The sequence below is a fragment of the Myotis yumanensis genome, unplaced genomic scaffold, assembly GCF_028538775.1.
Source record: "Myotis yumanensis isolate MYYU_CA2020_CCGP unplaced genomic scaffold, mMyoYum1.0.hap1 SCAF_5, whole genome shotgun sequence".
Taxonomy (NCBI): Eukaryota; Metazoa; Chordata; class Mammalia; order Chiroptera; family Vespertilionidae; genus Myotis; species Myotis yumanensis.
The window spans coordinates 12,803,280-12,818,797 of NW_027223756.1; the positions used below are offsets into that span (position 1 = coordinate 12,803,280).

General features: G+C 36.7%; 1 protein-coding gene across 4 annotated transcripts in view; it reads right to left on the reverse strand.

Moving 5' to 3' along the window:
- GABRG2 (gamma-aminobutyric acid type A receptor subunit gamma2) overlaps positions 1-15,518 on the reverse strand; it is an 88,696-nt gene that overhangs the window by 54,037 nt on the left and 19,141 nt on the right. For all 4 annotated transcript variants that reach the window (XM_070414469.1, XM_070414470.1, XM_070414468.1 and 1 more), the window contains 3 exons: positions 6,484-6,635; positions 4,916-4,983; positions 2,668-2,888 (listed from right to left, as the gene is read on the reverse strand). In XM_070414469.1, coding sequence (XP_070270570.1) covers positions 2,668-2,888; positions 4,916-4,983; positions 6,484-6,635 — 441 coding nt within the window. The remainder of the gene's footprint in view (positions 1-2,667; positions 2,889-4,915; positions 4,984-6,483; positions 6,636-15,518) is intronic.

The window sequence follows — 15,518 nt, forward strand, 5'->3', positions numbered from 1 at the left end:
ATTTTATATGGTAATTAAAGCAGAACTTTTTGTAAGTACTTGTTAGCTGTTAACATTAAATTACTATATGTGAGTTTAAAAATACCTATGTTTCATAGTAGGGTATTATGCATTTTATAATGGAACACCATGACGCCATTAACTAGGGTTTTATAAAGTAGAAAAATATCTAATGGTAAACAGGAAATGTTGAATAAATAGACACAGACATACTAGGAATATGTCTGCCAATGAGTTTCAAATAGTTTACATCTGGGAATACTTATTAAACATATAGGTTTTCTGGATCCCAATGGGCTGGATCTCTAGAAGGGAGAAAATTTAAAGGTGTTCAGATGATTTGATCACTTTAGGAGAAAGTATGAACATACTCTAAAATTGTACTAGTGATGGATTGATATTTTAAATTTCACATTTTTTAGCTATATTTCTTACAATGATATCAACCTTGAAGTAATAAAAATGTTGTTTGATGAACATTTATTAATTTAAAAGATTTTACAGTTTAGCATGCTTTTTTATTTGGGAGATTTTTTGTGTAGTATAGTAGAGCAATTACTGATCTTGAAATATAACTGATAATCACTGAGCCATTAATTGTTTATATGGCACGGGGCAAAGGTGAATTGTTCTATCATTTAATAAGCATTATTATGGCTTTATTTTCTTTGAACTTGACCGAAGTCACCAAACTAGTGGCACAGTTGAGATCTGAACCCAAGATTATGATGTGTCTCCAAAGTTGGAGGTTTTAATCATTGTCACTCTTTCAAAGAAAAGATTAGTTTTAGTCATATGTAAAACTTTAATTAAATTTGATATATTTAGTATGTTTCCAAATTAAACTAGAATTATTAAAATTGAAAACAATATAGATCATTTGCAGAAACGAAGATAGATACGTACATATATATCTATGCACACACATTCATAATGCTTTATAGATAAGAACAATAATAAAATCATCTTTCAGCATAGATTGGCAACTCATTCAAACTTTGATTGAATTTTATGAGTGACATTTTTAAGGTGGTTTCCATAATTAAAAATTGTATAGTGATTCTGCAAATCAAGGGAAGTGAGAAAAATGACTATAATGTTATGAGAATATAAAGGAACTTGAGATAGTGTAACTTAATACTTTAAAAGTTTAGACCAAGCCCTGATTTATCAAACTTTGATTTCCACTAGATACAAATTACAGTCATTGCTGTATGTCTAATTTAATAAAACTCATGATGAATTCAAAATATATATAATGACTTTCTTCTATACTTGTAGCCATTTATTCCTAGTGATCAACTCTGTTTAACTGATATAAATGTTTGAAGCCATTTTAAAGTATTTTATTTTGTATGTTGACTAGTATGTAAGGCATCATGCATATGTCACAAGAGCATTTAACATGAATCATTTGGAAGTTAAAAGTTCTAGGATACTAAGACCTAGAAGAATCATATTTATATCTTTTACTAAAAATATTTATGAATAAATTTAGTCTCTGCTATGCTTACTATATATCAGAGTTAAGCACTTTTCTTATCACACCGTTTAGTCCTTCTAACAACTCCATAAGATAAGAATCATCATCTCTATTTTAGAGAAATCAAAGAAATTAAATGTAAGAGTTAGCCCAGTTGGATGGGGAGTGTGTTGTGGGGTTGTCATGCCTTCTTTCCCAATAATCCCCATTATTTCCCACCTATATCCTCTCACTAAAAATGTAACCAACTAAAAACATCAAACTTACTGTACAAATAAGGCTTTGAGATATATCTTCTATCTAGCACTAAGACCCCTGCTAAAGATAGCTGCCCCCAAGTCCTGTACATAGAAATTCTGAAGAGTTGCCCTAGTACATATGGATAGTATGCTGTAGAGCTAGGAACTAAAGCCAGGTTTGTCTAATTTTTAAGCCTATGTACTTCTCTATTATATTATTTAGTAATATATGCTCGCCAATGAAAAAAAATCCAGCATAGAATTATTTTAAATACATCTAAGTATTATGCTAAGATAATGGCATAGAAAACCTCCCAAATATTACTTAATGTTTAACTTCAGAAAATAAAAAAAGCTCCAAGTTTTCCCTAAAGATGTCTTTCAAAATAGCCAGTAAATTAATTCAAACAGCCTACCAATGTAGTGGGGAGTTGGTGCTGGGAGATGGAATTCATTCTAGGTACTTGCCATTGTGTAGCTAAAAAGAGAAAGACATACAGGAGACTTCTGCATAAAAAAAAAAATCTTTTGCAACAGTTTCCTTGGAAACGGAGACATTTCCAAGCATAACAACTAGTAGTCCTAAGGATGACTATGTTTTAGTTTCCATATTTTAAAGTAGCAGGACACACACACAAAAGCCAAGATTGATACAAGATCAGGTGATCTTACAAAGGCAAGGAAAATTTCATGTGCTTGTGAGGAAAAAAAGAGTTCTCACATCAGTCATAGAAAACAAGTTTCACCTATTTCTAGTCCTTTGAAAAAGCTTACTGACAACAGAAAGAAAACTAATTTTGTAGTGCCACATACTATTTTGTTCAAACATGGCAACCCTGATGTTGGCTTGACGTTTTTTTGTGTGTGTGTTTGGTCTCAAGGAGAGTGTGGTTGGTCTTTGTTTTACTCCCAGCAATTACTCTTTTCTTACTTCTGAAAGAATACCTTAAGGTGTAGAGCACTCGACCATCATTCCAAATTCTCAGCATCCTATTGGGGGTGGTTATCCAATGTGCATCAGCCTTTTTTGAATTTCTGAAGAAAGTGTCTGGAATCCAGATTTTCCCCACCATGTTGCTATTCAATCGGAGGACTTTAATGGTGCTGTTGAATTTCAAACGTCTGTCATACCATGTTTGGGCAAAAAATATATCAATTGTATATTCCTGTTACAAAGAAAAAGATGAAACACAATATTTATATTACAGTTGGGTTATATTATAGAGCATTTTTTTATATTTGTCATCTTTGTTCTCATTGCTATTTTGAGTTATACTTTGGCTTTGAATAGTCCAAAATAAAGCAAAGACTTTGCTAAGGAGACTTACTATCTCTGGTAGACAAGTTGATATTTTTATGAAAGAAAAAAAAAAACGCAATAAAAAAGGATGGTCTAAATAAATTCTGGCAAAAGATCAGAGCCCTGGTACATTTGTTTGCATTTGATGTGGATAGAGCAGAGTTTCTCATGTTATTTGGGCTATCTAATATTTTGTTGTGGGGGCTGTCTTGTGTATTTTAAGATAGGAGCCTACCTAGCCTCTACTCACTAGATGCCAGTAGCACCAACACAAACCTCACCCACCAAGTTGTGACAACTAAAAAATGCCTCTAGACATTGCTAATGTCTCAATGAAGACAATCACCTGGGTTGAGAACCTCTGCTGTAGAGTGAAAGTGAAGAATACCTAACACAGTCCTAAACTGGAGCTGTGAAGCCTCATTCACCTCACAAGAACATGGGGACCCTAAAGAATCTCTCTTGCTGGGTAGTGTGAGGACAGAAAAAGAGAACACACATAAAGTGCTTTTCAGTGTGTCTGGCAGATAGCAAACACCAATATAATGTACAAGGTAACCTTTAAAAAAACACACAAAACTATTATAGTTGTTGTCTTTTCCTCCAAACAAGAAGAAATAAACCAATTCCAAATAAGTTCAACACTTTACTAATCTCTATCACAAAGCATATTCCCAAAATGCCAAATTGCTGTGGTGATTAATTACTCCGCAATGATTACTCTCAAGGGCATACTACTAAAGTGGCAAGTGATTGACTGTAATCAAAGAGAATTAAATATCATGTGAATTCAGACCATGAGGCCTGAACATCAGAACACCCAAATTCTAGTTTGACTATCATTACATTGCCTCATCCTTACTGTTCTGTATTATTTCCTAGTACCTCCTGCTGCCACACCTCATTGCACTTGACTACATTTCCACTGGGGTAAGACATGGCACTTGGTTCACCATTTAATTCCATATTTGCAGTCTACACAGCACGAGAAGGGAACCTATCTTGTGAAATTCGCTGTCAATGAATTAATGCCAGTAAGTAGAGCAAATTAACAATTTCTGATGTACACTTTGGCAAAACACATACAAATAAATAAGGAAAATTAAAAATAAGAGCTTTAAGATTAATCAAACCAGTAGCTCTGGGGACTAATATTCTGGAAAGTAAAAGTTCTGTGCCTTCTTCTTCTTAGATTTACAGTTTGCATCAAAATGCTAAATATTCTGAGAGTTTTAGTTGTAAAGAAGAAATGTGTTGGTATTTGTTTAATGGTTAAATAAGTAAGCTTATTTTTGTGAATTATGCAGGTGGTGGTATACTTTTTAATCACCCCAATTGAGAGCAATTAAAGTTTCTCATATTTCTGACTCAATAGAGTGTACTAATTGCTAGCTTGGTAAACACTATTTTAAGGTGTTAGCATTACGATGTTATGTTATATTATATGATGTTGTTATACTATAGACTCCAATTTAGTTTCTCATTTCAGATTTGGATAGAAAGTGTTATACAATAATAACTTACGTTTATTGTTACATCTAATCAATTATTTCCTCTGAGAAACAGTTCTGATTTGAAGAAAACTATGCCTTCTCCACACCAACACTATTCTAAAAAGTAGTGGAGCCCTATATTGTACTTTGTAGTAAGCAGTATTTACCAAGTAAACAATTATTGAATTTTAAGTATAACATTTTACACAAATTAATTTTATACATATGATCACATTTAATTTTCATAAAAAATCATTAAAATTATCCTTATGTTGCAAGAGAGAAAAACTGAAAGATTCTCGCTTCTGAATTTTTTTGTTGGCATATTTATTGCTATTTTCATCATACCACATGGACCCTTTAGTATGCTAATAATACAGACAAACTATTAGAAACTTACCATATTGATAGCATTCACTGGACCGATGCTATTCACATACATGTCTGTGTGAATTAATGTTGGCTTCACTGTAAAGAGAACCACAGAGAAGCACAATATTTTAAACTGTGCTATTCTAGAAATACATTTACTTTGCCATTTTAGAAGTGGTTTATTTACAACTAATTTGGTGCCAGTGACTAATTCTCCTCTTTTAAATGGCTCTGTTTTCAACGAAATATCTCCATTTAGCATGTAAATGCTATAACTAAGCATAGTAGAGTTTCAAAACTGGTTTTCCTTTCAAGACTATGTAAAGATAAACAAATAACAAAAAACTCCTCAGATTTCCCTCCCTTCAGATATCCTGAATTTTACCATTTTTCCTACAAGCTCTGAAATCTATTTGGGCATTATTACCTGACTTGCTCCATATAGAAAAAAATAACTATTTAGTGACCTATAAAATTAAGCATGAGAAACATGAAGTAGATATAAAGAGCAACAAGCATTGTGAATTGTTTTGGAATATTTGCACCTGATGGTTCCGTTTATGACCGCTTTATCCAAATATACCTCTAGCCAAAACAAAATCAATCTTCCTCAGTGACTTCATGGATTCTGTGACTCATGAAATAATATGAGGAAACCATATGGAAACCTAATACACACCTATTTGTCAAAGAGGACTGATATTAAAAATCATGAAGTGTTACATTTATGACTAAATGCAAATGCATATGCTCCATTTTCATTTCACGTTTAATGAACAAGGGTTCATAATATCATTCCTGGCTTCAATTCAACATGTATCTCATTTTTATCCACTTTCCTTGAAAGTGTGCCCTAATTCTCAGTGGTGGATTGAATCCTTTGCTGTTCCCTGTATCTACAACCTTCCTGTCACCTCATTGAGGCTACTTTTCTCCTTCGAACTTTGGGCTTGACTATCTAATTTGGTTTGGCTAACAATATATAGACAAAAGTGGCTGTGCTAGTTCTAACTCCAAGCATTTAAGCCTTATGAGCTTCTACTTTCTCTCTTGCTCTTTGCTATTATCATGAGACGAATACTCCCAGCTAGTGTGCTGGTCCCAGGAGTAAAATAAGAGAGAGTACAGATTTTCTTAATGAACAGCCCATTGGGCTTACATTAAATCACCACCCCTAACAGGTGCTAAGAAAATGCCTGTTGTAATTAGCCATTGAGAATTTGTGGTTGTTTATTACACAGCAATAGGTAACAAGTATATCCTTCCTCTATCATAATATCCTTTTTTTATGTCTCTTCATAAAGAACTTTTCACTTTCCTTCTACAGCCTTTGTCTGGGATACCTAGCAAAAATTGAATTTCTAGCTCTCAAATCTCACTTGAAAATCATCTTTTCTCATTTGAACTTATCAATGCCCGTCCTAGCTTCAAGCCAGAATGCTACTTATATATTTTTTTTTATCTATTTTTATAACATATAGTGAAGGTTTCATTTAAATAATTCTGGTTATCGAAATATGCTAGTGTTGTCTTCTAATGTGGTAGGCATGTTTATGAGTTTCGATCCACACCAAGCTACAAAAGACTTCAACATACCTCCTATATCAGGTCGGAGTTTATTGTCATATCCTTCTAGGAGGTTGTTTAAGATAATAGTGACATCACCCTCGGGAACTTTTGGTGTCAAGACCCATGTTTTGTTAGAAGCATAATCTTCATAGTCATCATCAGATTTTTGGCTAGTAAGGCTAAGAAAACAAAAAATATTGGTTACAAAACACATAGACTATACTCAAATTAATTTTTATCCTCAGACTATTGGTGGAAAAGGAGAAGTGACACCAGGTTATAGGAATCCATTAAAATGGATTAGAGTGGAAATTTTCACCTGAGGATTTGTCTAGGTAATTGAACTGCACAGATGTACATTATAATTTATAAAAGTGAACTCTTCCATTTTGCAGAATGCTCTGCCCTCCTATCTCTAAGTAGAGTGTGTTTACCAGCTTTTGCCTTTTCCATAGTGGTTCTTTTTGCCCACCTGCCCAGCCTTATGAAAGATGGATAAAACCCCACACACTATTTTCGTGAAAGTGATGCTTAAACTATCATAATGTAGGCTAAGAATTCAGGCATAATGTCTACTTCTTTTTCCTTTGAGAAGTTAACTTGCTTCAACCTATTAATGAAAGTAGGAGACTGATAATTAGATTCACTCCCACAAACCGCCAGACGAGCCTCTCCCTCCTCAATTGAACTACTGAGGAGAGCTCAGGCTTGCTGCCTTTTCCTCCCCCAGGGTGTGTGTATGTGCATTTTGTCTCCTCACTTGCACTGAAGGCAAGGGCGGTTCATTTATCTTTGATTGTTAAGAACATGGGACTATGAAAGAAAATGTAGTCGCAGACTTTAAACCACCTTTTACTACAGCAGAAGTTCCTAAGCTGGAAACTCATACTATTGCTTATTGTACTGCAATCATAGATATGAAATTACCTATTTTGAGTGTTCAGAAAGCCACAGAATATCCTGACTCAATTTTCTATGCCCCCAAAATGCCCCACGGTTGGGCCAGAAGCTAAGGCTGACTTTGGAAAGATACTAAAATTTCTATAGCTTATCTCTCCACTGCTCCACATTCCAATCCCCCCCATAACAAGATAATTGTATTTTCCAGACCTAGGGGCAATGCAAAACCTTGCAAAAGCTGCCATTTTTATTTTTATCAGCACTCAGTGAATATAGGTTCTTTCTATTACTTATTGTGAAAAAATTACAAATGTAAAATATAAAATTTCCCATCCCATCATCAGTTTATTTTCCCAAATATATATGGCATAGACGATCTTGTTAAAAAATAAATCACTGCCACATTACTTTGAATAAAAAAGTATATATAAATATATATATGAAATAAACATATATTTCAAACCATATTTATCACCTTTCTTCTGTCATAATAATATATATGGCTGTGTTTTATATATGTAACTTGGAGATAAATAGATCGATGGATAGATGATTAAATATGGTAGAAGAAGGCTGATAAGTAATTAATGTGATTTGAGAATGAGTGAGGGAGATGACGTTTTTATTATTTTTAAATACAATTTTATTGATTTTAGAGAGAGAAGAAGGGAGAGGGAGAGAAAGAGAGGAACATTGATGTGAGAGAGAAACATCAAGTGGTTGCCTCCTGACCAGGGATCGAACCTACAACCTGGATATGTGCTATGACTGTGAATTGAACCCCTGACCTTTTGGTGTATGGGAAGATGCTCAAACAACTGAGCCACACCAGCCAGGACAGGGAGATGATGTTTTAAGAGTTATAACTGGCATAAATCAACTTAATAAGCAAGTGATCTCTTTTTATATTCTTTTAAAGCTTTATGAAAAGGAAACAAACTGAGCCACACATCTGCATAACACCTAACATAGCCCGTGTTTTACATCTTACACTTTAGTAGCATAGGAACTTTAAACAAAATGTGAATTTCATAGCGTACCTGTAGAGGATATGAAGGGCTGGACAAGCTCCAACCAGCAGAGACACCAGTTCTCTTGCCAGGAAAATCCCTCTCGGGCCTCAATTCATCATTTCTCCAGAGCACTGTGAACTCTGCCTAATGGAACTCTAATGGGACTCTGATCCTATGACCCAAATCTGACTAGTTTAGTAAGAAAAAAACTCTCTAAGAAAATTTTAAGTCCTTCCAATAAATCACTGGGGAAAAGAATATATTTGGCCCGTTAGATGTCATCACAATGGAATTGTACTCCTGTTTGATTTGGTCATGCAATAGGGCCTTTTAAAAAATTATCCCTCATTCTTTGCCTTTCTCCCTTTGTGTCTGTCTCTCTTTCTGCCTCTCTGTCTCTATCAGACAAATACACCTTATTAAAGTTTCTTCAAGGGAAGGTGACATATATAGTAAGTTGTTTGGTTTGCTTATTTATAGCACTGCTTCATACTAAGAAAGAAATTATCCAAGCCTCAATGTGCTGTATTACTGACATTGCTATTATTGGGCCAACTAGGAGGAAAAATACATCAAATGAAAAGATAAGGGATACTTGCTTAGAAGGAATGCTACTTTCCAGAATTGCACCAATAATTCTCTTAATATTATCACCTATTGGATGCCAGAACAGTACTTAAATTGATCTCATTTAAAAGTGTCAGTGATGGTTTTTTGTGGGTTTTTTTTCCCAGACTTCAGGAAACCAACTTAGCCACAGAGAGGTTAAACAGAGTAGAGAAACTAGAATATATACTTGGGAATTAGAAATTGCCAGGTCTGTTTATTGGATTTATATCTTGCCTCTGTCACTATTTTATGCCATTGGGCAAATTATTTAACCTAGCTTAACAAACCTCATATTATTATTATTATTATTATTTTGTTTTGTTTTGTTTTGTTAATCCTCAACTGAGGATATTTTTCCATTGATTTTTAGGGAGAGTAGGAGAGAGAGGGAAAGACAGAGAGAAACATTAATGTGAGAGAAACACATCAATTAATTGCCTCCACAGGAGCCCTGACCAGGGCCCAGGCTGGGGAGGAATCTGCAACCAAGGGACCTGCCTTTGACCTGAATTGAATCTGGGGCCGTTTGGTCCACAGGCCAACACTCTATCCACTGAGCCTAACCGGCTAGGATGAAACCTTCTCATTTGAAAATAAAGTTAATACTAGAGTTTATATTGAATTTTTGTGTAAGGTTATTAATGCTTAGCATGATGCCTGACACATAGTTTAGAAAACAGGTTTATTATAATTATTAGTATAAAGAGACCCTTACTATGTTTATAATAATAGCTCCAACCATGTAACTAAAACCTGATTCTACAGATGCTGCCTTTTAACTAATATGGTCTGAGAAGGACTATAAAAACAGATGTTTTCCAGGAAGAAAAATAATGAGCCCCTCCATTATAAATAAATGGAGTCATTATTCTCTAGAACTTTCCCAGCTGAGGTCTCAATTAATAGGGCTGATGCATAATCTGGGATTGTGTCCAGATTTGTCTTTAAAAAAGAAAAAATAACCTCTCTCATTCAATGTTGCCTGTTTCTTTATCATTCTTTGGAGTAAAAAACGTCCACGTATATAAGTGAACAAACCATAGGGGTAATGAGGTCTGACCATTCAAGAAGGCATTCTATAGAATTGTGAACCTCATGAGAATGCCAGGGTAGGAATTCTAATATATAAAGAGCCAGGTGTCATCATGACTGAACAGATGACCGGTCACCATGAAGTGCATGGAGCACCCCTCCCTCTGGCCCCTGAGCTGTTCGCCTTGAGGGGGTGGTGGCAGTGGGTGGGACTAGGGACTGTTGAGTGGAAGCAGCGGGCTGCTTCACAGGGCTGCAGTGAGCTTAGCAGAGTTTTGCAGAGCAGTCACAGGGCAGGGGAGTTTTGTGGAGCAGTCACAGGGTGGGGGAGCCTTGTGGAGCAGTCAGGGGGTTGGAGGAGTTTCACAGAGCAGTGGCGGGGCTGGGGGAGCAGTCGAGGGGCTGTGAGCATCGTGGAGCATCCCAGAGTCGGGAGCTTCACATAGTATCACAGGGCGGCAGAGGCCAGCGACGGAGGCCAGGCTGGGCCTGTGGATCCTAACCACACATGATTTTGTGCATGCTGGGCCTCTAATCCTATATAATAAAGAGGTAATATGCAAATTAACCCTCATGCCCTCACAAGATGGCTGCCTATGACCAGGCCAGCAGGGGAGTTAGTGAGGGACGACCAAATGACTGAACAAACAGGCTGCATGGGGTGATTAGGCTGGTGGCGGGGGGGGGGGGGGGGACCATGAGGGACAACCAGGCCGGCAGGGAGGGCAGTTGGAGGTGACCAGGCCAGCAGGGGGGGAAGTAAGAGGCAATCAGGCCAGCTGGAGGGACAGTTAGGGGCAACCAGGCCGGCGGGGGGGGGGGGGGGGGGTGTGCATTTGTGTGCGACCAGGCCAGCAGGGGGGGCAGTTGGGGGTAATTAGGCTGGAAGGAGGGGGCAGTGAGGGGTGACTAGGCTGGCATGGGGGCAGTTGGGGGAGACCAGGCCAGCGGGGGGGGGGGGGCAGTTAGGGGCGACCAGGCCAGCATGCAGAGGTAGTGAGGGGTGATTGGGCCAGCAGGGGGGGCAGTTAGGGGCGACCAAGCAGGCAGGCAGGTGAGCAATTAGGAGCCAGTGGTCCAGGATTGTGAGAGGGGTCCCAGATTAGAGAGGGTGCAGGATGGGCTTAGGGGACCCCCCACCCCCGTGCATGAATTTCATGCACTGGGCCTCTATTTGAATGATAAAGATTCAAGAAAATCTGCTTAACATTGAGAGGGCTAAGAGCAAACACAAATTCAAACTTCTAGCTGAAGGCACCTATTTAAATAAATAGCCTCTAGAAGTGATTATGCATGGGTCCTCTAGTTAAAAAAAATAAAACTTATAAAAGGGAAGAGCTAAAATTGAAATTACTCTTAAATTATCTTATCATAATAGAAACTTTTTAAATAGTTTGAGTGATAATTTCTGAAAGACAGTGACAGAAAATATAAAGCTTTCAAAGCTTTCAAAAAATTGTTAGAAAGCCATCTGACCCAGCACTTTGGACAGCAAAATGAACATCTCCTGGAAAATTGCTAGGAATTCAGAACCCTGAGCCCCACAAAGATTCCTGAATCAGAATCTTTGTTTTAACAACATCTTCAAGTGACTCATATATGTATTTAAATTTGAGAATCCCAATAGTAGAGTGTTTCAATAAGTGGTTTTCACTCTGGGGTGTGTGTGTGTGTTTGTGTGTGTGTGTGTGTGTGTGTGTGTACTGGGGTGAGCTCTTTTAAAAATATAGATTCCCAGGTTCATACCTTAGATATGACTCTGGATCACCATGTTATGAATTAGATTATTAATTTTTATTTACAGTTTTATGCATGATTTAAATTTATGCATGAATACAAACATGTAATGAGTTCACATTTATAATTAGAAACAAAAAATTATTTTATTTAGGACAAGTGGCTTATAAAAATAAACCAAATACTGGGAAGACATAATATAATGAGAGATTGCTCTCATTAATGTAGAAGATTCTAAATATTTGAATTTTGTTACATTTCCTGGAAATTTGCCACTGTGAACATTAATAATGCAGTTTATGAAATCTTCAATTTCAGGTGTTTCAGATTCCATAGATTCAAAAAAGCCCTAAGTTTTGTGAGGGGAAAATCTAGTCATTGTACTCTCCCCAGGTAGTACAACAGCAAACATTTAGATGAATATAAAAACATTTCATTTAGGTACCTTTTAAATCTATAGTTTGGCTTCATAAAGACAGATTACATATACAGTCCCCCAAATGTATACACATCTTTTGAATAATTATGAAGTCAGTGTTTATTAAAATACATTTCACTTTCAAAATTGAACTATCAGCTATTAAAGTGTATATACATTTTTGGACACCCTGTATATATAGATACAGATAGATATTCTCTGACACAAGTAGGTAAATAGTTGAATAAACAAAAACTCATTTATTTTTATACTTGAAATATTTTAAGTGATTAGTATTTGATTCCTTTGAACCATTAATATTTTTATTGGTACAATTTTTGGATTAATTTTATTTTATTGGTGCAATGAGTCAAAAGCTTAATATTTTAGATGTCAACATAAATCTCCCAATACATATGCTAGTATGTCAGCAAAATAAAACCTTTTGAAAATTTCCTATTAAAAATTCCTGTGCACTGGATTTTCTGCTCCGTCAATGTTACCTGTATTGTGTATCTCCACTATATAACTTAAAATCCATTCTTTCTTTTTACTACAACCACAGGGATCCCGTGCTACCCTAAGTTCTCATCAGGCTATAAGATCCTGTTGGGATTCTCACAGTCCGAAAGCATCAGTAACCGGAGAATGTGTTGTTCCTTACATCAGGGTGTTACCTGCAAGTTTGTGGAGTTCCAGAAACCTGGCCAAACTCCTGTACCTTTGCATGTATTGCCCTTTCTACTGATCATCTTTCCTTCTCTCCATCGGCCAAAACAATACTTGGCATGGCTTATTCCTTCTTCCCTTTCAATTTTCAACACAAGCATCACCTTCTCATGCAGGCCATCTGTTACTGTTTAATGACCTGTGTTACCTGTTCCACCTTTGTATGTTCTATCCAATCCCTCATTTGCTTCTTAGCATTTGTCATAATGTGTGTATGTGTGTTTTATTGGCTCAAGTTTTACATATGTCTCCTTTTTCCCTGATTGACACCCCCCTCCCTCACCAGCCATTCCCACCCATACAAGCCACCACTGGCCCCAGTGTCTGTGTCCATTGGTTATGCTAATATGCATGCATACAAGTCCTTTGGTTGCTCTCTAACACCCCTCCCTCACCTCCCCTGCCATTTGTCTCTGGATCTATTTTTGTTCATCAAATTATGTTGATCATTATATCCCACATATGAGTGAGATCATGTGATATTTCTCTTTCTCTGACTGGCTTATTTCGCTTAGGGTAATGCTCTCATAATGTGTATTTTTGATTGACTTATCCATTGTCTGTCTCTATTACTAGATTATATATTCCATGAGTACATGCTTAATTAAGGTTTTTGGGAAGAATCATTTTAAATTGATTTTGAGAGAGAGAGAGAGAGAGAGAGAGAGAGAGAGAGAGAGAGAGAGATTGATTTGTTGTTCCACTTATTTATGCATTCATTGGTTGCTTCTTGTATGTGCCTGGCCTGAAGTTGAACCCACAGCCTTGGCATATTGGATGATGTGCTAACCAGCTGAGCTACTTTGCTAACTAGTTTTCCTAAGGTAAATAGTAAAACCAACACTAGCTACTGGTAAATATTCACTGTGTTCTAAGAATAACTTGGGGACTCATACATTTTTTCACTTAATCCTTAAAACACTGATATTTCTATTGTATCCCTATTTACATATCTGTGTCAGAGAAATACATGTATTCTGTCTTCATGATGCCAAACACCATTAGATTTGAAGGAAAACAATGATATTTACCAATAGGCACTTTAGGTTGCCAAAACCCCAATGTCATACCATTATGCCACAAGGCTTTTAAACAGGATTTGGGGCCAGAGAATCTGCCACTGGACATTCATCAAAAAATAGGATCAACCAAAATGAATGGTTGCTTAAGCTAATTTTCCCTTAGGGCAATAAATCAGTTTATGCCTGAGCTCAATAAAAGTATGGCACTCTCAGCACAATGTTAATAACATTCGAATTTCATAAGCTTGCCAGTGCAGATACCAATGATTTGATTTCCCCACGCTGAGGAATAGAAGCAAAGCTCACAATTTACACTTAATGGATGTGATAAGATGCTCCACTAAAACAATTTCTGGGCTTAGAAAGCAATGCACACTGCAGGGGCAAGGCATACATGTAAGCGAGGTCATTTCATAGGATTCCTCCAGCCAATGCAAAGGTAGATTTTAGTAGGAAGTATAGGAGCAGGTAGGTACTAGTAAGGTGAGTAGATATCACCAAAGGTCATAGGTCTGAGTCTGATCATGGGAGGAGGGGACTCTGTACTGTCTGGACTCCGGAGGACTGGGAGCTTTTGAGGGACACTGTGGTGGTGTTCAGTGAATAAGAGTGTTGGGGCACCCATGGCACTTCCATACAGACCTTTAGAAGCCTCTGGGATTCTATACCTCCCAGGAAGGACATGCATATACTGCACAGAACCTCTTGGGAAGGTGCTCATTATACACATACAGTAGAGCTAGGGCAGGGAAGTAAATCCCTAAGTATCAATTCTGATATTGAATTGTCCTACTTATAATGATTTCCTTAGCTCATGCCTAGGTCATTTTTTAATGTTAGAATAACAGCTGTTGCCAAGTGTGTTTATTTGACTCAGTCCATTATCAGAACTATATATTCCAATATGTGCAAACTGTGTATTTTACTAGCAATCACGAATGACCCATATCAAATAAATGTGTATGATTTTATTAGCTAAGATGAACTTTATTGAAAGAATTAGGACATCCAAACTAAATAGGGAGGCACTGGCATATGTAATTACAAAGCCTGTCTCATTTTGAGCATCATTAGCCTGAATACTTTGAAACTGATATGTCTGTTTACAGTATTGGACTATATTAATTATTTAGTCTAATTTCATGTCCCACAACTGGTATCAAAGATGGAATCGCCTTCTCAAAAAGCATATGGGTTTCACAAATACCAAATGAAAATTGGGATAATTAAGGTGAGGAGGGAAAGTGTGGAGAAGGCAACCACATCATTCACTGGGGTCAAGAGGTGTAAATAAGCAAAGACCATCAATATCAGGTCATATTCTAGGATTATCACCGAAGTCCATTTTCTCTGGGTTGGCCCCCTTTTTGTAGTTTGTTACTCTGTTTTGTTTGTTTTAGCCTTCTTAAGTAAAAATGGAAAAATGTGGAGCAGCTAGGACTCCAACGCTATTGGAAGGACAACATTTTGGCATTATCTTCTAATAATGAGCATGCAGGTAATCCAATCACCCAGAAAGGCCATCTCTAGATTTCTAAAAGAAATGCATGCATATGTCTACTCAAAAACATGCACAAGAATGCTCACAGTTGCATTATTGGT